The sequence below is a fragment of the Diabrotica undecimpunctata genome, chromosome 5 (genome assembly GCF_040954645.1).
Source record: "Diabrotica undecimpunctata isolate CICGRU chromosome 5, icDiaUnde3, whole genome shotgun sequence".
Taxonomy (NCBI): Eukaryota; Metazoa; Arthropoda; class Insecta; order Coleoptera; family Chrysomelidae; genus Diabrotica; species Diabrotica undecimpunctata.
Window position 1 is genome coordinate 111,558,781 of NC_092807.1, and position 24,399 is coordinate 111,583,179.

The following is a 24,399-nucleotide window of genomic DNA, read 5'->3' on the forward strand; positions in this document are numbered from 1 at the left end:
ATATATTAGTTAATAGATCTATGACCCCTCCTGTTTCTTATGTATACATTTTGTCGGTACTCAACGGGTCTGGTGAGTTCTCACATTTTTCAAAAAAGTCTAATAACTGTTCGTAAGTTATAGGGTAGTTGGAGGTTGGGTTATTAAATAAAGTTTTACAGTATCTTAGCATTTCTTCTAGAGTTTCTCTGTTGTATTTATTTTTGTTATTAGACTACTTGATCACTAATAACCATCGAATGAATCTCTGAATCTGAATGAGTCGAATCTCTGAGAATGTTTGAATAACTTATATTTTGAATATATACAAATAGTAGATTATAACAACACGTTTAACTTGATAAATAGATGTCAACTATTGGTGGATATTATAAAAATCGGTATACTACTTAAACGTATTAATGCCTGGTTGCACTAACATATTGAGTCTTAGATCAATTATTTCCAGCTTGAACTGATCCTAATCCACCCCCGTTATTCTCAGCTTAAGTTGTTGTCTGAGTTCATGAGCAATCTACCCTCAAAAAATTGAGGGTTGTGGAAATTGTTGTGGAATACAGATACATATTTTTTTTTATTTTCACCTGTATCTATTACACCCTAAAATAAATAAACCAAGGAGAGTTACTACTTACGATATATTCAATATTTAAATTCAGAAAAAAAAAACTATGTATTGTCTGATGACAAGAAAAACTCATTAAGTACACATTTCAGTAAATTACAGGTTTACTAGTGTTTAATCTTTGTTGCATTTTTGCAAAAAAAGGTCAACAACCACCATAATCAGCCATATAGTATAGAAAAACCTATATAATGTAGATTATGAAATTGGTTGATTGAGATAGGCAGTGATCTTTTCCAGAAAAAGAAAAGTAAATGGTCATTTACTGTAATGTATACTTAATAACTTTTTGTTATTAGTATATGACAGAGCATTAAAAATATATACTTATTTAAATTAGCACATAAAAATAAAAAAATCTTAAGACTCTTTTCGTCACCCAATAATGGACAAGTTACATGGTTGCCACGTGAATTGCACCTTAAATTTCGTCGCAGTTAAGACGTGCTTAAGTAAGAATCGAAAATTATAGTGCAACGTAAGTGAGAGTTCAGGCGGCCCTAGCTGTAAGCGGAGCTAGGCTAAGCTGGAGCTTAAGATTTGTTGGTGCAACCAGGCATTAGATCATAATGAAAATAATGAAAAACATAAAAAGTATATCCCTATAGAATCAACAACTGCTAATACCACTGTAATCTAGTCACAGTTGACCGAGTATCAACTCTTTTTTGATTTAAATTACTAAATGGTACTAAAATAGGTTAAAAAAGCTTAACTCCGTGGCGTCCTTAATTCATCTAATAGCTATGCCCTATAGTTAATACACAATAAAGCACTAAGCTGTGATTTTGCATTTATTGACATTGTTCAGTAACTCAAATAATTTTCTTTGTTTTTGTCTTCTTTCCAACTTAGTAGTGTCTTTTCTTAAAATATGTAAGAACAGGTAGGATACAGAAATTAAACACTTTGGTTCGCAGTCTTTGATGTATATTTTGATTTTTAAGTACGTATGAGAGTCTCAAAAATGCTGCCCATCCCATTTTTACACGTCTGCTTATTTCGGTAGTCTGATTTTTTTGCTTATCTTGACGTTTTGACCCACATATGTATATTCATCTTTGTGTTTTATCTTTGTCCCTTGGATGTTTACAATAGGTTTGTTATCTTTGATTGATATTAGTTTAGTTTTGCTCAAATTCATTGTCAGTCTTTTTTTATGGGATTCTGTGTGTAGCTCCTTAATCACCGTATTCAGTGCATTCCAATTGTCGGCTATTAGTACTACATCATCTGCGTATCTAAGATGGTTCAAGTATCTTCTGTTAACAGGGATTCCCTTATTTATCCAGTCTATTGACTTAAATAGATTTACTAGGATAGCTGATCTTGAAATAAGCTTTTATTATCCTAGTTTATTGCCGTAATAACTTTTTTAAAAAATTTGTATACTGTGGTTTTACATTTCCTTCCTCATAGCAGTACCACAACCATTCAAATTGCTCCAGCCATACGTGTGGTAATCGAATATCAAGCCGATCCATGATTATTTTCTTTGCACCTTATGCTGGTACTGATGATCGCTGCTGCGTGTCACCAAGGAGGGATAGTCAATAGATACATAAATTCTTGGGAGGGATTTTTTAGGAAGCATAAAATGATTGGACATGGTTTTCCTAAATAAGAATAAGCGCAAAGCATCGCTCGCGTAGGCAAAGTATTTTTCCTGAAGTAAACCTATTCTCTACCGGGATCGTTTAAAAGTATCTACCCGCTACCCATTAGTACTCTAGTAAGATAGCACAGCAATTTCAAAAATCAGTAAATGAAGAAATATGAATATACGGTAAGGCATATTAGAAATAACAACAGTTTCCTAAAAGTCGGTAATATGCTTTGGATAGAAACATTAGAATTCTTGCCAGGATTTGCTTCTAATTTATCAAAAAGTATGATCATAAACGCTTAAAAAATTAAATGGAACCATTACTAAATAAAAACGAAATTATCTAGTTTATAAGTTTAAAGTTGTATAAAGCTGATATTCAAACTTGTTTGGTAATAGAAAATTGCGTAAATGCGTAAAGGGAGGAAAATAATGAAAAAAAAATTACCATCAAAGAGGTGAAAATCCTTTCGACAACGAAAGATATTGTAGTGGGAGTTGGACTTTATTTAGATGTAGTTTATGGTTCTGAAAAGTATGAATAGCTCACTAGAACTTATCCGGATAAAATTACGGGTATCAGGTCACAGGGAGGTATCATTAGTTTTCTGTTGGCATGTATGGTTAGCTTCTCGTAGGACTACAATATATCAGGATAAAACAAAATACAGTAAAAGTAAAAGACGAATAATATCATATTCTGAAATCTATGAAACTGAGTCCCTATAAAATCGATACTACTGACAAAAACCGAAACGAAGCAACACTAGACATGAACATATTGATAATACTCAGCAAATACAAAAAGAGATCTACATTTTTTATTTAATCATTTTAATTTGAAAACATCGCTCAAAATATGTTAAAAATATAAAAAACTAAAATGCCAGATACACCAAACTATTTCTTAATGCAAGAAGAACAAGAAATAATAAAGATATAGCTTGAAAACAGTGAATTATAAACTAAATTAAGATAAAATATAAGGTAAGCATCACGGATAGCTCTTAAACGAGCTCCAGACACATCCTTAAGAGTCATTTTTGATTTTTGCTTTGTTGCAGATAGGTGATGATGGAAAAATTGACGTAGATTATGCTTTGGCTACTTTACCCGATAATCTACAGTATTGTGCCCCAGTAATCAAAAAATGTGGTAGTCAAGGTAAATTTGTTGTGTCTTCTGATTATTTCCTACAATTTAATTTTATATTACTTGTGGATACTAATACATTAATTTATTTCAGCTGGTGCAGATATATGTGACGTCGTATTTAATACAATGAAATGTCAGTATAATGAAGATAAAACGGTAAGATTATTTTATCTACTGAATCATTATTTAAAGTTTACTCTTTATCCAATTTCTTCGATGAAGGGAACACAATAAAATTGGATTAATTAAAGACAATTCATCATCCAGCCTTCTGCGTCTATAGTTGAACATAATCCTCCCCTAATTTCTTTCAGTTTTGTCGGTCTTAAGCTTCCTGCAGCCAATTCCCAGCGTTTCTTTTGCCGTAGGCTATCGATCGTGTATATGGTATACTTCTGCTTCTTCTGTCAGCTCGTGACCACCATACTTTAATTTTTTGGGCCCACCGCCCATCATTCATTCTGGCCACATGGCCCGGCCAGTTTTACTTTAATCATGTTATATGCTCTATGACATCTGTGACGCCTGTCCTTCTTATTTCTTCGTCTCTAACTTTGAGAGTCAGTCCAAGTAACGAGCGTTCTATACGTCCTTGGACTACCCTGGGTTTGGTTTCTGTAGGTTAAGGGAAGTGTTTTGGAGCATTAATTTAAGACTGGTATGCGCAGATGTAGGTGTGTTTGTCCTTACGCCTTATCCTGATGCCTTTGTTTAGCGTACCAGTCATAGGTCGCTGGTTTTTCCCTTAGGGAACAAATTTTTTCCTTAGGGAAATAGGTTCACTTTTCTATATGTTTTTGAAGGACCGCCCAGAAAACTGGTACAAATGAAAGTTTCGCAAAGAACGTTTTAACAAGTCTATTTAAAAAATTGCCACAACTTATTTTGAATGCCAATAACTGGCTTACGTCAGCTGATTTACGAAATTTAGTTGTCTTGAATTTATGTGCAGAAAAAACTAGATAACTTGTCGGTGACGCATTATTGACACGAACTGAGTAAAATTATTAATATTCCGACGTTCTGAAACAAGAGCTTGTAGCTTACCAAATGCTGGATAAAAACTGATGTCAACTGGCCCCCTTGAATCACTCCGCTCATAATGGTTTTTTTAAAATAAGAAATCGCCCCCGACCCAAAACGTATATAAAGGTTCTGTTTACATTTAAATTACCTGTAACTCTCCTTTCATTGGTAAAACTACCTGAGAAGGTTATTTTTTAATTTTCCTTTCTGTTTGGATTTTTCGAATGACTCAAACCGATAATTTGTAAATTAGTAATGATCTTCTCATTGTTGACTAGACTAGACCTATAACGTTGAGTGCCTACCTTCTTGAACGGCATGTTGGGATCGTAGCTATACTTGTACAGATAACTAGCAGATTTATCTATCCCAGTCGCTTAAAGGAGGTCTTTTTTCGATTCACTAGTTTTATATATGTAATAGAGAAAGCGATAAGAGAAACTGGAATAACAACCAGAGGAAGTATTATTAATCGCAGCGTACAATTACTAGCGTACGCTGATGACATCGACATTATTGCAAGAAGAAATGCAGACCTACTCGAATTATTCAAGGCGCTTGATGCAGCAAAAGAAAAAGAATGAAACTAGAGGTTAACACTAGTAAGACGAAGTATACGAAAGTATCAAATTATATAAAAGCAGCAAAACCCGAAGATCTAACGATCGGAACATATACTTTCGAAGGAGTAAGAGAGTTTGTATACCTAGGCTTACAAATTATTCAAAATAATGCAGTAAGTGCAGAAATTAAGAGACTGATATATCTGGCAAATAGAGCCTACTATGGATTAAAAAATTTTTTAACAACAAGCTTAGTTACAAAAAGAACGAAACTAGTGATATACAGAACTCTTATCAAGCTCATCCACACCTACGCGTCGGAAACATGGACGATGACAAAAAGCGATGAAGAACGTTTAAGATGCTTTGGACGTAAAATCCTCTAGCATATCTATGGGGGAGTACAGGAGGGTGGATTATGGCGTAGACGCTATAATTTCGAACTTTACCGCCTGTATGACAGACCTGATATTATTAGGTCCATCAAAATAAACAGGCTGCGGTGGTTAGGTCATATAGAGAGAATGAATAATATGGAGCCGCCAAAACATATTTATAACCAAAGAATAGATGCAGTGAGAAGGAGAGGCAGGCGCAGAGCACGATTTAAAAATCAGGTGGAGGAAGACTTGAGAATGTTGGGAGTACGAAACTGGAAAGCCAAGGAGAAGAATAGGAGAGAATGGAGACTTATCCTTGAGCAGGCCAAGACCCAACATGGGTTGTGACGCCAATGATGATAATGATGAATTTTATATATATATATATAGCTAATTCCTCATTGTTCCTAAAGTGAGCTTTCATATTTATAACCTGGTTTCCTGTGGTTGTTTGCAATATTGTATGTCTGGTAAGAACATATTAGACTATTTTCGTATGTTCCTTTCAATACTACCAAACTCGCAGTCTAAGTCTAGTTAACAGTGACTCACCTCTGGAAATTTTTAATCTATACATCGGAATTGTACAGGTCCTTTAACATATTGGCACTTTTCCCGTCAGCTTTTTAAGCCTAAAATCCAGATTTATAAAAATCAACATGTTCTTCTGACATTGCCCATCACCACATGTACTGTAGAATGTCATAGCTGCGCAACCTGAGAGAGTGGTACGTATGTACAGCCGTCTCAAAAGTCCGAATAGCTATGATGATTGTCAACTTCCGCCGCGGAGATGACACTTAACGAAGAAAAAGACATGTACTAATAAGAGATTCTTTCTTTTGACCTATTTGGTAATGATATTAGAACATTTTCCATACTTTTTTAGTTATATTGTGTCCTTTTCCATAAAATTTCCTGTCGTTCGTTCCATTCGTTCTCTGATCCTAATATCATATAAAAAAAACTGTAAAAAGTAAATGTCAATTTGATTTCTTTTATATTTTAATCAACTAAGTTATTTTCTTCTTCCATCTCGATAAAATTATTTATGTTTTCTAAATTATGAACTCAACTGACTCCAATACTAACTCAAAATATAATATTTTACTTAATTAAATTGTAATCACCAATAGATGGAAGCTTGACGATTCAAAATTAAGATGCATAGAAATGCAGAAAAAAATAATACTTATACTAATAGGTCCAAACTCGAATCATCATTGGAGTTGGTCAGTCCGATGATGACTGAAAGAATGTATATATTTTTTTGCGAATATAGTTAAGTATTACATTGAAAAAAAAAACATTTAGATGAAGATCTAACGATAAAATGTTTTTTACATAATTAGTTGTTATTGTTGTAGTAGAAGTAAATATCTTTTCACATAAGTTATATAGCTTTTAATTTTAGTTTTCTTTATTTTTCAGGCATTCTTTTTACCATAGAAAAATATTTTGATAGAAAAAATGTAATTTAGTTTTTTGGTTTTCCTTTTTTAAAGTGGTATAATTAAAAATTTATTTGTATTGTTAATTTAAATAAAAGTTTTTCTTAAGTTGTTTATTCAACCCTTAACAGGAAAAAGTTTTACCTAACCGACAAGTTAGCAACGCCTCCTCATCCTAAACCGACTGGTCAGTTACCCTATGAAATTTCGAATCAGTATAAGGCTAAAATAAAGTAATTGTAGTTTGTGAAACGACACCTGCCTGTTCGCGTTACTAAGTCGTTATTGAGAGTTATGGCTAGTTCCTTGGAAAAAACATCTATATTGTCCAACAATTTTGAAGAAACTGCTATTAAGTAGAATGAGATTGTTAGTGATGCCAGCAATATGGAGGCTGTCCAATTGAAGCAAACAGTATAGTGATTTTAGTCACAAGACTAATTCAGAGTTATCGAATAAAAGTATCAATGACAACGAAGATAATTCAAACGTTGACTACCAATATTCATTTAGAGGAGACCGATCCTGACTGAGCACAAGTTAACCTGTGTTTTAGTTATGATCGTAATTTATACAAAAAGTGCAAGTAAAAAGTCTGATTTATTTTGTGAAAGTTGTGAATATCAATAAAAAAGACAGTAAGTTACCAACGAGATATTATTTTTCACTTAATTATTCCAAATAACAAAGATTTTATTGTATATACCAATAATATTATATTAACCAAGAAACTTTCAATCGAGGTTTAAATTGATAAGAACCGGTTGGGTTCCCATCAGGGGACAGGGCCGCACTCACTCTTGCGGATAACATCTGTTATTTTAAAATAATTTTACGGAAGCAAGCATGGATATAAGTAATGCACAACAACTTGATTTCGAACCATCTCAATATAAAAGAAATGTACCAAAAAGCTACTCAGCAGTGACCAATCAATTTAAATTTCCTTCCAAAGAACAAGCACTAGTGTTTAGTGGAATTGAAAATACTCCGCCTTAAAACTACCTAATTCCTCTTGGTATTATAATTCTACCAAAAAATATCATTTTCGCCTCCCGCCTTTCCAACAACCAAATCTGCATGTAACTTGCCAACAAAAATATCCTAGATGAGTTTCTAGATAACCATGGTCAAATCACTATCCGAGGAGAAGTTTTAAGAGCGAGACGGCTTATAACACCTGCTGAAAGAATTGTTATGTCAAACGTATGCCCGACCATTCCACATAATATTCTTAAAAAAGAATTAGGTAGTCAAAATTGGTCTAAACCTTGTTTCTCCCATAACATTTCTAAAAATCGGTGCAAGTCTTCCCGATTATAGCGATATCCTAAGCTTTAGACGGCAAGTATATGTTAGCCCTCATAATTTAACCATCCCAAGAGCCATAACAATAACATTCGAAAACACAAACTACACAGTATTCTTTTCACAAGATGGGAACGTCTGCTTTAAATGTAAAAACCAGGACACGTGGTAGCAGCCTGCACCAAATATATCTGAAATACAACAAACTCCACTAAGTTCTACAACTTCTAATATTACAACTATAGCTGATTTAACTGCACAAACTGTAACAGAAACACCTCCTACATAATCGTGTTCCTTTGCCAGTTGAACTAGCCAACCTTCAATGTCGCCGCCTAACCAAACTCTACCTCCATTATCACACCAAAGCACCCTTTTACAACATTACCCAATGTAAATACAGTTAGAATTACCCAATTTAAATACAGAAGAAACAGGAAATAAAGAAAGGCATTCAAAATGAAGTCATCTCTCCAGAAACTGACACTGCACCTCAAGAAAGCCCATTTGTAACACCAAAATCCACAAGAACTCGAAAAAAGCCAAAGAAAACTAAACTTGTAGAAATGGATTAGGATCTATTCTTTTCATCCATAATAGAACCAGCCAAAACCTTCATAAATAATCACGAACCACCATTTCCACTGAACAGTAAACAATTAGCCCTCCTACTAGACAACACCTGTCGGCTTATCTAATCCCATAATCTCGATCAAGGATTTCACTCCTGATTTGCTAGGTCTCTCTCACATGTCCAAACAAATCCGTCCCTATTTAAAAGTAAGGTCAATAAAATCAAGACTAACTAACTTAAACAAAAAAATATTTGCTTACCTTGGAGAGGTGGGCTCTGGATTAGAAAGTGATGCATCACAAACCAGCACTTATTAGCAGCTATCGTTTAGTTTTTATTTCTTTTTTTTTTTTTCATTTAAATTTTTTATTTCTTACATTCAACTCGATCATACAATAGAATATCGATGGATTCTTCCATCGCTTGGCTATGCTACAGATTATCATTGCCGAAAACTGTCCAGACATAATCTGGATACAAGAGAACAATTTAAAACCCCAATAAAAATACAGTCCAAAACAATACATATGCTTTCGTAAAGACAGGATGCTTGTTAACCATGCTAGTGGTGGTGTTATGACATTAGTAAAAAAATCTTTCGATGCAAATTTATTTCCCGTATTAAGCAATTTAGAAGCTATAGTCATCAAAATTGATTCCTTGATATCATTTTATCTATGTAATATCTACATTCCTCCCAACTCACAGGTAAATTATGCAGATATACTGCACCTTATACACCAAATTCCAACACCACGTATAGTCGTCGGTGACTTTAATGGACACAATATAATATGGGGATCTTCTAACATAAATAAGATGGGAAGAATAATGAAAAAACTTATACATAACGTTAATTTAAATTTTCTTAATGATGGAACCCCCAGGAGGTGCAACTCAGCATCAGGAGAATTCTGGCAATTGACCTAAGTCTCTGTGATCCAATTTTAACTCCTTTCTTATCCTGGGAAGTTTTGTCGTTCAACTACGGCAACGACCATTACCCCATAAAAATCTGCAATACTAACACCCTACCGGAACCAAAAGATACCTTTATCTTAAAATGGATAACAGAAAAGGCTGATTGGGTGAGTTTTTTAACATATATTGATAATTCCGTAGAAAGCTGTGAAATAAATTACTGTGATATCGATAAAACAATCACCAATTTTAATGACTTAATACCAAAAAGTGCAGAACTCTACATTCAAAAAATAAAAAAAATTCACAATTATCATCCAGTACCATGGTGGAATAAGGATTGCAAAGAAGCAATACAGCAAAGTAAAAAAGCTTTAAATAGGTTTAGACGGCACAAAACCCAAGAAAGTAAAATATAATTCAAACGATTAAAAGCTAGAGCCCAATTAATCAAATATAATTAAAAAAAAAAGCCTCATGGTCAAAATACGCCTCAGAAATAAACAGTTCTACTCCAATGAGCAAAGTTTGGGAAAGGGTAAAGAAAATTTCCGGTTTAAAGTATTCTTCATCAATTCACACTCTTAAAATAAACAATACCACAGTCTCTTCTTCACAAGACATTGCTAAAACTCTTGCTTTCATTTTTGAACAACATTCCTCTAGCGAAATCTACGATATTAATTTTAGGGACTACAAGCTAAAGAAAGAACGCACCATCTTGTCTCTAGAAGAATCCCACGAAAACCCCCTATCTCAACCTCTTACTATTATAGAACTAAATAACTCCTTACAAGATATGAAAAACTTAAATCCAGGATCCGACAATATTCCTGTTGTATTCGTAAAGCATTTATCAATCTTAACGAAACAACATCTACTGCAAATTTTCAATCAAAATTGGCAACAACGACAATATCCGTCTATATGGACAAAAGCCACAATTTTACCATTTTTAAAATCCAGAAAGCCTCAACTTGATCCAGAATCATACAGACCCATCTCTCTAACATGTGCCATGGCTAAATTAATGGAGAAAATAGTCAATGCCCGGCTTATGTGGACACTGGAAAAATCTCATTTCTTCTTACCAGAGCAAAACGGCTTCAGACGTAATCGGTCAGCAATGGACAATACCGTATACTTACAAAGTGATGTCCAAGAAGCGTTAGCAATTAATCAAATGTGCATAGGTATTTTCTTCAATATAAAGAAAGCCTTTAATACGTGTTGGAGATTCAACATTATTAAAAAATTGCACGCATCCAATATTAGAGGACACTGCTTAGCCGATTTTAAAAATTTGTTAAAAGACTTTTCTTTCCAAGTAAGAGTTAATAACGTTTATTCTGATTTTTATACTGCAGAAAACGGTACCCCTTAAGGCTCAGTACTTAGTCCTACCCTATTTATGCAAACCTAATTGAAATCATTTTTATTTATATAAAATAAAAATGCATTCGGTTCGCTGCTATCAAACGTGCGAACATTTATATTTCCGCAAAATGAACCAGAGTTAGCTGTTTCATCTTTCTCCCTCTATTTAAAACATATATCCTTATACACAATATGTACCTTTACAAAAATGCATTAGGTTCCTTTTTCACTCTATTTACCACACATCCCACAATTGAATTTATGAACGAAATTTGGGTCGGAATCCCTCAGTAAATTCTGATCAACAAACTTCCAACGGGAATCCAATCCCCAATACGGCGTTCTCCGTTCTAAAACTCCCAAGCAAATCTTTATTATCGCCTCTGTCTCTAACTCAAACATCTTATTGGCGGATTTGTGACCCGGAGTTTGATTTCTCCGCTCTGCTCGTTACTGCGACGTCCTAACCACAGACAAGGAATCTCGTTTAAAAACCTTTTTAGGATCGTAGATCTGGAGGGCAACTTGTTTTTCATAAGTAATGAAACTTTAATCTTTAATCGGTTATAAGAAACATGTACGACACGATGGAGTGAGACCAAATATTCAACAATAATGGTGGAGCGCTTCAGGATATATAAGCATATTTTATAAAATAGTTTATTATGCTTATGATACTACGACAACAAGATAAAGCCACGCGCATGAATAACAGTGTCTCTTTCTTCTATGACTACGTCACCGAACGACAAAATGTAAAATGTTGTATTTTACTATTGTTCTGAAGCTATTTTCTTGTGGCGTGTTATAGTAATTACTATTTAAGTGGAAATAAGCCACAATTAAAGGTTAAAGTACATTTATTGACGTTTCAATTTCCACTTCGGAAATCGTTCTCAAAATACTTCTTCTTCTTCTTAGTCTTCTGTCGTCCATATTTGGATATAGACCTCTCCCAACTCATTCCATCGGTCTCTATCCTAAGCAACATATTTCCAATTTGTTCCGGCTATTCTTTTAATGTCATCATCCCATCTCATCTGTGGTCTTCCTCTTGGTCGTTTACTTTCGTAAGGTCTCCAATGTTGTATTGTAGTATTCCAACGTTGGTCTTTTTGTCTAGCAGTGTGGCCCGCGAAGCTCCATTTAAGTTTGGCAAGTTTTGTTGCTATGTCCTCGACTTTTGTTTTGGATCTTACCCAGTCGTTTCTCTTTTTATCTGACAGTCGTATAACTAACAATGTTATTTCCATTGTTCTTTCTGTTGTGGCTAGTTTATTCATGTTTGCCTTGGTTAGGGTCCAGGTTTGACATCCATATGTCATGATAGGAAGGATGCATTGGTTGAACACTTTGCTTCTCAAGTATTAGGGTATTTTGCGGTTCTTAAGTATCCAACTAAGTTTTTCAAATCCTGCCCATGCTAGTCTTGCTCTTCTAGTAATTTCCGCACTTTGGTTTTCTTTGCCAAGTCTCAGGATTTGGCCTGGGTAGATATATTCCTGGATTTGTTCTATCTCACTGCCATTTATAGTTATATGTCTGGGGTCATCTATGTTTGTCATTATTTTAGTTTTTTTATATTCATTTTTAGGCCGACGTATTGGGAGCTGGCTGCTAGTTCCCCTATCACTATGTCGTCAGCGAATCTGAGGTGGTTTAACTTGTTGTTTCTTTTTCTTCTTCTCGTAGCACTACAACCCAAGGTGGGTTTTGGCTGACTGCACAACTTGCTTCCATCTTGAACGGTCGTTCATAATAGTTGGGTCAGTGGGCAGCCCCATTGTTCTTAGATCTGACCATATATTGTCTCTCCATCGCATTCGTGGACATTCTAAGGGTCTTCTTTCTGTGGGGGCTTCCTCGCATATTAAATTGGCAAGGCGGTTATTAGGCAGTCTATGGACATGGCCAGCCCATCTAAGACGTTGGTATTTAATCTCTTAGACTCTATCGCTTGCTCTATACATCTGCTTGACCTCAGCATTTGTTCTCATTTGGTTGCTATTAATGTCGTGATAAGGCCCAAAGATTCTTCTGGTTCTTCTAAATTCTATGTTGCAAAGTTTTGGCGATATTACGTCTCCTTGTCTCACTCCTCTCTTAATGGGGATGGGATTTGTATTTTCGTCTAGTTGTACTATCATAGTTACATTTTCATATATATTATGTATTAGTTGCCTATATCTCGAATCTATTCTACAATTATTAATAGCTTGTTGTCAAAATACAAACAATAGTAAAATAAACAAATTTTGTTTTTTTGTTACTTGGTGAAAAATTCTTTTTGTAATTTAATTTTATCTGACTCATTTATATTGACAATTCAGACATACATTATACATTTTAAAGTAGACGACTTTAAAATGATATTGCCAATGTTGTTAAGTTGCGTTCCTGGGACGACTTTACTTGTAAGATACTTCATTCGATTACATGAAATCAACTTTAACTTGAGAATATCCGCCAGAAAAAATCATAGCATGTAATTCGTTTTTAAAAACACAAACACATGCCATTATGACAGTAAAAATCACCTGTTAGTGATTTTATGGTAATATGAGGGAAAAACCAGGAAAAACCTCACAATACTCTTCTGACATCGTAAGTATTTGGTCGTGCATTTAGTTTACTTTCAATAAACACCAAATTCTGATTTTATATATTTTTTTTTATTTAAACATATATCCTCTATATGTCATCGACTTACTAATACTGGTATTTTTCTTTTAATAACTTCCTCTTTTAATATGGGTAACCAGATCCTACTACATTCTGCCGAGGAATTTGCGACACAATTGGTTCAATTAGAGCTGCTTCTTTGATTTTTCGCTTTTCTCCATTCGTTTCTTCTAGGACTTATTAAATCATTCCATTGAACCCTATGTTCATTATCCCATGCGTGTTTACATATCTGAGAGCTATCAAATTCTCTAGTTTTAATATAATAGTGATGTTTACTTATTCTAACATTTAATAGCCTTGATATTTGAAATAAATAAAACTGATCGCATTCACAAGGTATTTTATAATTCCAATTCTTAGTCCTTTCTTGTTCATTTTTAGATTTGGTTTTAGACAAAATAGATCTCAATGTGTTGTTTTGAATGTTGAATTTATTTTCCTCCTTTTTCTGATTTTTTTCTGAAGTTTTTCTGATAATCCTTTTATATATGGTATTGTTATTTTCCTCGTACAGCATACACAAGGAATAATACGAATTGACTGGTTCAAATGAAGATTCAGAAAAAATTGGACAACTTGAAAAAAAAAAAACAAAACAATTGTGAATCATGCTAAAAAAGTAATAATTCGTACCATAACAAAATGGGCGTCCAATGTCGAAATTCGTCCAGGTAAAAATTTATTTAAATTAAGTACATTTCTAACAAGCAAATATTTTTTCTAGGAATATTGAAAATAATTTTAAGGCTCCTGAAAAATTATGGGCTAATAAACAGAAAAAAATTTGTATAATTATTTTCGATGAGATAAAAATTCAACCAACAACGTTCAAATATAATAAAAAACCTTATATTATTCTAGGACCTCATAACTATGTGCAAGTTGGTATGGTCCGGAGTAGTTGCCACAAATGGAAGCAGCCTATCTTCTATGATTATGATCGGCCAATGACAAAAGAATTATTATTTGAAAGAATCGAGAGTTCGGAGAACATTAACTATACGGTTTATGCTATAAACTCAGATTTGGGTGGCAGTAATCTAGGTTTTTGGAAAGGATTTATTTCTAAAAGTGAGCCCTGGTTTAAAAACCCAATATCTGGAAAAAAAATTAAAATTGTTTAGAAATTACTTTTTGGAGTATGGCTCTGTTTTAAATGAAAAATTGATCAACGTCAGACCGATAGTCGATCTTCTCAAGTATACAAAACAAATTGATTTGAATATTGTTCACAAAATTAGCGATGAATTTTTTACAGTGAAAGGACCTCAACCCCAGAAAGTTAAGTTGCCAAAAAAACTGTTTTTCACACACTGTTTCTAAGGCACTTATTAGATTGGGATCTTTGGGAAAATTCAAGAATAACGTCAATTGGCTAGCATGTGCGGAAATGATAAAACAAATTAACGACTTGTTTGATATTTATTCAATTTAAAATTAAAAAAAAAAGATACAAGACATCATATTAAAGCTTACGAAACATCTTTAAATAAGCAAATTATTATTTTAGATAAAATTGAAAATCTTGTGAAAAATATTCGTACATCCACTTCAAAGTATTTACTGTTTTTTCAATATGGTATTATTGTTAGCATTAAATATTAACTGTTGCTTCTGGATTTAAAAAAGATTTCAACATAGTATATAACAACATACAATTTAAATCAAGATTGCTTAGAAGGACTTATCTCAATATTGCAATTTAAATACCGTTTTCATAATTTTATTATGGGCCGAAATGATGAAGTTATTTCATTATCAGCTAATATAATAAGTAACCTACCGGACAGAACGAAGATGTGACATAGAAGATTCGGTGATGATAACCAAACCACTTTTTAGTCAATTAAATAATACTCCAATAACTTCAGAAGACGACTTCGTAGATGAAGATCTAAAACCCAGATGCGAGTATTACTCAACTCAAGGGACCAAGACATTACCGAAGTGCTGAAAGAGAAAGAAATAGACATTTGTGCTCTGCAGGAAACAAAAAGAAAAGAAAAGGTTAACCAAAATTAGGTGAATACATACTAATCTATAGTGGAGTAGCAAAAAAAAACAGGGCCAAAGAAGGTGTAGCCTTACTAATACACCAAAGGTATTAAAATCACATCAAATAGTTCAATACGTATTAGAAAGAAATAATAAAAAAAAATAAGAACTAAAAAAGGATACAAAATGTGAGAAAAACAATATACAGGGTGGTCCTTAAGTAATTGTACAAAGAGAAACAGAAGATTCTACACTTTAAAATATTACGATTTAAGCCAAATTGCTTTAATAAAATGTTGATAATAAGAAATATACAGGGTGTGAAAGTGCAAATTTAAAATTTTATTTTTCATTATAACTTTTATGTTTGTAAACATTTATGTATAAAAATTTACAACTGGGTACCTTTAAATATGAAAAATTATAATTTGATGCACACTTTGATGTAGCTAATAGAGGGCGCCACATATGCCACATATGTGGCATAAATTTGCACTTAACTCTTTTGCTCTTCAAGTTACCTATATTTGTGACAAAAAATATTAAAGATACATTATCCTAACAAAAAAAGGTATACTCGTTAATAACTTCAAAATTCAAAAGTTTTCGCCATAATCGCATTTTACAAATCAGCTGCGTAATTCTGATTTAAGGCAATTACTCAAGGCAACGAAGGAAAAATAGAGAAAAACATTAATACTTCTGAATTTTGGTATAAAATACCTTTAACTAAAGTTAACAGTTAACAAAATATTAAATAAGATAAATATATCAGTAGCATAATTAATAATAGGATTTGACAAAATAACAGAATAATAGGATTTTACATCAAACATTTTACGTTTTATGTTAAATTAATGTCATAATCAAAACATTTTGTGTACAAACCAAATTAAGACATAGTTAAACTAAATAACATAACTTTTTGTCTTAGTAAGTGTTCGATATGTCCACCATTTTCTTTAATTCATTTCTCAATATATTCCATAAAAGATCGTCTCATATAGCATCATTGGTTCTAAAGAAACTGCTGCAGTATTTATTTCTTTCCATAGTTGGTTGCGAATGCTTATGGGATTCTTCTAAACACGTTGATTTAATGCGCCCCATACACCAAAATCAAGCGGATTAAATTCTGGGTTACGTGGTGGCTATAATGTATAATGGATGAATATATTCTTTTGGTTACATATCCAAATCTTATGGTATATTGTGGAACTACAACTTATTTGTCGCAGAGGTTAAATATTATATTAAACTGTGATCTATCTCGTTCATTGGTTACTTATATACACACGGGATAACCTATCGATGACATTACTTATTTATATAATTACGTTACAGCTTACGAGTAACTATAATTACATCTCGAATAAATGGACTATAACGAACTAATATTATGATGAACTAAATTGCCTGTGTGTTTACTGTGTAATGAATAATAAGTATTCCTTTGAGATTTTTTATAAATTAAATAATTATATCAATATCTCACCACATTGCTGAGGAATATGACTACCACTACCAATTCAATGTTCAGAAAAGTTGTATTTAAGTATGTTCTCACTGCCTTCTCTCTAGAATCTGGAGGTATACCATCTTGCATAAACCACATATTTTAGGTTTTCAGCATTTTACAATAAAGAAAGAGTAATACAACGCCAGTATAGAAACTTAAGAAGCGATAGAAAAGAGAAATTGTAAACATAATGACGACCAACGTCTGAATACAGACACGGCACCTAAAGAAGAAGATGAATAATCTTTTTTTCAATAAGACATTTAGCAGCCATAACAAAGCATTTTGTGATGTAACATTATTATCTTTAAGTTGTTTTAATAAGAATAAACCATAAATTATGCTTATCTACAGATATTCAGTTCTTTACCGCATAAATATTATTATTAAGCTAACTTAAAGAGCAAAAAAGTTAAGCCCAAATTTATGCCACACATGTGACATATGTGGCGCCCTCTATCATTTACATTAAAGTATGTATAAAATTATAATTTATCCTACTCAAAAGCATCCAACTGTAAATTTTTTTCTAAAAATATTTACAAACGTAAATGTTATGGCAAAAAATAAAATTTTAAATTTCAACTTTAACACCCTGTATCTTTCTTACTATCAACATTTTATGAAAGCAAGTTAGATTAAATCGTAATAGTTTAAAGTGCAGAATCTAGGGTTTCTGTTTGTACAATTACTTAGGGACCACCCTGTAGAATAATCTGCAATAATTAAGACGATGAAATACTACTATCTCAAAGTGAAGTTGATTTACAACGTATGCTGCACCAATCTAATATAACCGCCAAAAAATTTAAAATGTTAATTTTCACAAAAAAAAAACAAAATGCACGGTTTCAATAGAAATGTTACTAAGACGTAAATTGGAGTTGGAAGGTCAGATAATACATCAAGTGAAGGAGTTTAAACATCTAGACATCACATTATCTGGCTACGGAAAACTCGAAACTGAAGTAAAAGATCAAGTGAATAGAGCAAACAGAGCCGCAGGCTGCCTTAATGAAACAATATAGAGAAATAAAAATATCGGGAAAGAAACGAAAGGCAGATTTTACAAAACAGTCATCAGACCATTAATGACATACACGGCAGAAACAAGACCTGACATAGAGAGGACAAAAAGTAAATGTTAGAAACATCAGAGATGAAAACACCTAGAAAAATTGATGGTAAGACACTATGGGATAGAGCTAGAAGTACATATATACGACGTAGATGCAAGGTGGAGAATAACAAGAACTGGGTAGGAAATAGAAGAGTAGAATGGAACGATCATATAAGCCAAATGACAACAAATAGAGTAGAAAAGACGACAAGAGGCGGTTCCCCAATAGGAAGATGATCAGTAGGGAGACCACGAAAACGATGGAACCTCAACTTACTGAAGGCACATTAAAAAACAGAGAGAGTCATATCTATATAAAAAGAAAAAGTAACTTCAGAGAATGAAAACCATCCAACAGATTTTGAAATGGAAAAGTTGTACTGGAAGAGACTAGAAAATTTAGCTGATTTTATAGATTTCAAGCTACGACATGAAGAGGTTTTGGGCAATCCTACAATTAGTAACACTTCGTTCTCATCGATAAATCACCTTTTAGAAGGCAATTTGGTGAAGCCTTCGGAAACATTTCTTATAAAGTGTCATGAACCAAAAAACATTTTTTGCCAATTCAATGGAGACACTATTAAAGTTGGCATCAAAAATTGTCAAAAACCTTTATTAGAAAGATCAGTTCAAGTTCAAACATCTGATGCAGGGATGGGAAAAACCTACCGGTTTTAACCGAAAATCGTTTTTTTTTTACTACGCAATAACCGGTTTTATCGGTTGTTTTTTTGTCCCGGTTATACCCGATTTTTGATTTTTAAAGTAAAAACCGGTTATTAGGTTTTTACGGTGATTAGGATTAGGTTAGATATTATTTTCCCAGTTAGGATCCCAATCATAATTATTATTCTTATGTAATTGTTCCAAAAAAAACCATAATTCAAATTTTAGTTTATTTTATAAATACAGAAGCAAACTGAAAGTACAAACTCACATTATCCAGAAACAATTAAGTTTTATTATAATATTTCGTTAAAAAGATATTTGTAATCATAATATTTACGAGTATTATCGAGTCGAATGAAGTATCACAAACTAAAGTGCATTGTAAGTCTAACTTTGTAACCTATTGGATTAAAAAACCGAAATCCGGTTTTTGAAAAAAACCGGTTTTTTTTGACCGATTATAACCGCCAGGTTAAACCGTAAGCAAAAAAAAAACAGGTATAACCGAAAACCGGTGTTTTGTCAAAAACTGCCATTCCTAATCTGATGTTGTGAAATAACTATTTTTGAAGTTATACTTCTATACGCACGGTCGGCGTTGGAAATTTGCATGAGAGTGAATCTGTGAAACCATTACATATGTAAGATAATGAGTAAGAGAGAGACAGAAGATATATTTTCTCTCTCTTCCTCTCTCGAGAATAAAAATGTTCCTTTTGTATATATATTTAATATTATATATATATATATATATATATATATATATATATATATATATATATATTATTATATATAATATAATATGTATTAATATTATTATTCATGTGATATGCTTTGTATTATTTAAATTTAAACGTTTCTAATTATTTTAGGCTTTTGTATTTCAAAATAATCACTGTTTTACCGAGAACTATCAATTTTGAAATTTGCTAGTGTCATGACTCATTGGCAAATCCTTTACGTGTTTGGTTCATACGCTGGTGGTTGTGAGTTCGAATCCCAATTATAAATTCCCTTTTTTATTTTTGAAATATTTAAAAACCTCACGTTAATCTTATTAAATATATGTAATATACGCAAAATACATTAATTTTAAAATAAAATTAAAATTTACAACATAATCCGAGTTGTTGGTTTTTTATTTTTTATCTTCGTAAAGTAAGTTATGTATATTGGCAGTTTTAAATACTTATGAATATTACATTTTAATTTATATTGTATTATTATATTGAATTATGTTGCAGTGTATTTATTGTATTGTAATTTTTATATTAATAACAAAATAAACAATGAATTTTACTGCAGAGTATGTGTAAAATTTTTTTTTGCATTCAACTCCTTTTATACATATATAAAAATAAAAATATATATTTTCATTAAAATATTGATACAATCCTTCGTTTACTATACTCCTATTACAGGTCAAATGTTTATATACAGCAAACGATGCACCATATACCTGCATACCTAATTATTTTTCTCTTTCTGCTCTCTCTTACCTATAGCATTACATATGTAATGATTGTGCAGATTGACTCCTATATAAATTTTTAACGGCGAACGCGTGTATAGAAGTATAACTTCTACCGGCAGTCCCACTGGACTGCCACACCCGTTTTTTTTATATGTCGGATGGATTTTAGAATACAAGTTTTGAATCAAACATTGAAATAAAAGTCTAAAATACATAAAAAAATTGGTAATTTAGACTTATAATATAATAAGAATGCTGTATTGTAAAATTTGTCTCGTGTAAATATAAAATAGATGGTTAGATTTCTGAACATAATCGTTTAAACACTTCATAAGTGAGCATAAAACCCGGTAATATTCCACTAAAGCAGGCAATCCATTTTTCTTAAAGGTTCTTATTCCTATCACGATTCTAAAGAGGTATCAAAATTTACTTTTAGGCAGAAATATAAAAGCTTAAAACAGAAAATAAGGATTTAAAAGCTTCTGGAAGCGAAAACTGCGTAGAAAATTGTAATGAAGAGATCGAACAATTACATACAGAGAACCATGAAGTTAAAACTCCTTAGTGAAAAATCTTCTAGTATTCTAGCAAAAAGTGAAAGAAATATTGAGAAGAATGGAGAATTACGTATGAACGTATTACGTATTGTTGAACTACAAAGAGAATTGAAAAGACTTAACTCAGAACTATTGAACTTTACTATCACTAGAGTATGGATGCATTTTTGACAGCATCCCAAAAATTCGTTAACAACGTCTCTATACGTGTTAACTAAGCTAATAAGGTCTCCAATAAAAAATTAAAAGAACTTTTAACTTAAAAAAGGCGAGCTGATATGCGCCGAAATGCGTATTACCTTCCTGCTAATAGCATTTCGCGACAGAAAAAGAAATATAAAAAATTTCCGAATACAAAATATAGTGGATGTACTTTTAGTCATTCTTCCTTTATAATGTCAAGGGGAAATTTGGATAAATATCAGAAACCAGAAACTACACATACTAATGGAGTTAACCCCTAAAATATATTTTCAAGTCAACGAATTTAAACTAATATGACAACGACATTATTTCATTAAACATACATACACACACAGTCAGACACAGGCAAACATACAACATACAATTTCCGCGCAGGAATAGGTATATGCCTTATACGGTTGGAGAGATCTCCTGTTAACCTAGTTTATAGGGCAACATTCTCCTAAACAAATTTACATATCTCTATGTCGCTTTACGGTGTGTTACGTTCCAAATTTAAAGTAGAAAGTCCCACCTCTATTTTATCAAAATTTAAATAATTCAGGACGTGTAAGAGCGGTTGCCTATAATATATTATAAGCAAGGTGGCGAAAATAAAATTAGTAATTTTCAAATAGGGGTAATGTCTGGCAAATTGTGCTGAAGTTAAGGGAACACGTCCTCTTTTTTGTGAAGAAACTAATTTAGATCGTTCTTTCTAGAGTTATCTTGGAAGAATTGGGATCATAAAATTGAAATTTTTGAATCTCGGTACTATTCGGTGACCTCCGTGTGTCAAGTTGTCAAGTGTTCGGAAAGACGACGGAAAGAAAGTGATTCCAGGTTTGAGAGTGTTACTGAAAGGTTGGGCTAGATTAAAAACGGCATTTTTGTTTTTTTGCTTTTGCTGCTGTTCCATGTGGGATCTGGACTAGTCCGAACCGTGTGGATATTCAAGGGGATTTGCTGCCTTCGTGGAAGGGTTTTTTTTGGAATATCCACAATTTCGCTAAAAAAAGCGGATCTACAGTACACGTGAATACCGGGAGTCGTATTTAGATCAAGAAATTAGCCTTAATCACGAGTCCAAATAGCCGGCTACGCTTCGGTCCAATTTGGGATATTTCAAACCCCTAATCTGGCTAAGAAGGGTGAGTGTTAGAACATTTCGTTTTTAATTAATTAAAAAGTTGTAGTTATTTTTTTATCCCATCTCTAAAAAGCTATTCACATTTTTATCAGTTTTCATACATTCAAGTTCGGAGACAAGTTTTTTTTGTATTGCTCCATTATCGCCAAAAGGCAGATAAACAAAGTGTTAAAATCAATATATTTATTTCCAAATAATTATTTTAGACACAGATGGTAATTAATGTTTTCTTGCTTCAGGGTTGGTTGGTTGGTTGGTTTGTTTGTTTTTTTTTCTGCTTCTTCTTCTTCGTATTTTTCCATCTGGCTGTAATTTTCAACTTTTCAACATTGTCACACAAGTCTATGTACATCGGCAATCGTATGGGATTTTGGATTGAAGACACGCTGAACTATAACTGGAATTCCACGCGGTGAAGTATATGAATATTCGAGGTATGGATCGATAATTAATTTTCAACGGAAGATTTAAGCACCGTCTAATTTGGTTTGCGGAATACAATAGTTTTTTTTTAAAGATTATTTGCTGTTAGTTTTTATTTTCATATTTACAAATACTTTACAGATTTTTTTTTAAAGATAATTTGCGGTTTATTTTATTAATTCAATATTTACACATACCTATTTTAATTTTGTAAACTGCGTCTAAGGGGGGGTTATATATTTGAGATTTATTTTTTTTATATTATTTTCTGCGCACGCACTTGAGCTCACGTGGTGTCCTATTTGCGTTAATTATTTTTTTTTGGTTGGTATTGAACCGCACACCCCTTAGCGTCCGGTACTTTTGACACGTCTTACCTTTCATTTTGTTCTGTTAAGTAGAAATAACTTATGAATTTTTGTTAGGCAAGCAGAAGCCGCATTTTTATATTATTTTTTTATTAAGCCTATGGTAAAGTTAAATAATATTGTAATATGTAATATGTATGTATTTATTTTCAACTATCTTGGGAATCTATTTATTAAAATTGACTAAATTCTAATCTGACAATTTCATTTATTTTTTTATTTATTCAGGTTGTATACTGTTACTTAGTATTTTAGTAGTAAACCTATTGGTAAGTTGGTGGTTTATTGAATAGCAACGTAGGGAAGGCTGTGGGCCAATTTACCTGGCGCCCCTGATATAACTTCGGATTTTTTTGTTTTGTGGACCGCACGACCATCTCCACTGTTTTGTCTAGCCGCGAGCCATTCCCAGACTGTCACCGTATAGTACTTTTCTTTCCGGGTGTACGTCTGATTTATATTTGGTACAATTTGTAATTTTTTTATATAGATTCGGTTTTGTACGCCACATATTTTGGCGCCCAACGTGGGGCCCTTAATTAATTAACCGTTTTTTTGTCAACCCCTTGTGTAGATTCCTTTTAATTAGTTAACCTAACGTGTTTGGGCTTTAATTGACTAACTTTGATTTATTTACTTTACCACTGGTTTTGCACTTAGTAGTAGTCTTAGAACTTCGTGTTTAGTGGAAGTGTATGCCAAGAAGTGCTTACTAGTTTTTTTTTGTGTGACGTGAAGTTGGAAGAAGCCAAAAATGGAACTTAAAAGAAGATACTTTGAAGTGGTGTTGTGGAACTTAGAAGAATTATGGATATATTAGGACTTTGAAATATTTCTATTTCAGTTGGAGTTCAAATTTATTTTTTTGAGAAGTTGGACTTCGAAATTCTACATTGTGGTTTAACTTAGTTATGTTAGGGAATGTAAAATCTTTTTTTGAGATTATGTTGTGACTTGTAATTTGTTCTGAAACAATGAAATTTTGAAAATCTTTTGTGAAATTTTATAGATTGAATAAAGCGACTATTACTTTTATTTTGCTTTTGGTTTGCTCCCATTAATAAAGTAAACTGTACCTGTGTGTTAATATTTTTACTTATATCTTGATTTTGTTTGAATATTTGCTCCTTTCGGTTGATACATTTTTTTTTAAATTTTGAACTTTGGCAAGATGGTGCGAAAACTTGTACCCAACTACTTAAGGAAAGAGGAACTGGAATATGAACTCAAAATTCGTGGAGTGTCTACTGGCACTGTTGAGTCT

General features: G+C 32.6%; 1 protein-coding gene and 1 long non-coding RNA gene across 3 annotated transcripts in view; one reads left to right on the forward strand and one right to left on the reverse strand.

Moving 5' to 3' along the window:
* Nucleotides 1-6,908, forward strand: part of LOC140440746 (general odorant-binding protein 69a-like) — a 62,029-nt gene extending 55,121 nt beyond the window's left edge. For both annotated transcript variants that reach the window (XM_072531120.1, XM_072531119.1), the window contains exons 4-6: nt 3,296-3,395; nt 3,478-3,542; nt 6,787-6,908. In XM_072531120.1, coding sequence (XP_072387221.1) covers nt 3,296-3,395; nt 3,478-3,542; nt 6,787-6,804 — 183 coding nt within the window. In that variant the 3' untranslated portion in view covers nt 6,805-6,908. The remainder of the gene's footprint in view (nt 1-3,295; nt 3,396-3,477; nt 3,543-6,786) is intronic.
* LOC140440747 (uncharacterized) overlaps nt 1-24,399 on the reverse strand; it is a 633,916-nt gene that overhangs the window by 223,137 nt on the left and 386,380 nt on the right. The window lies entirely within an intron of this gene.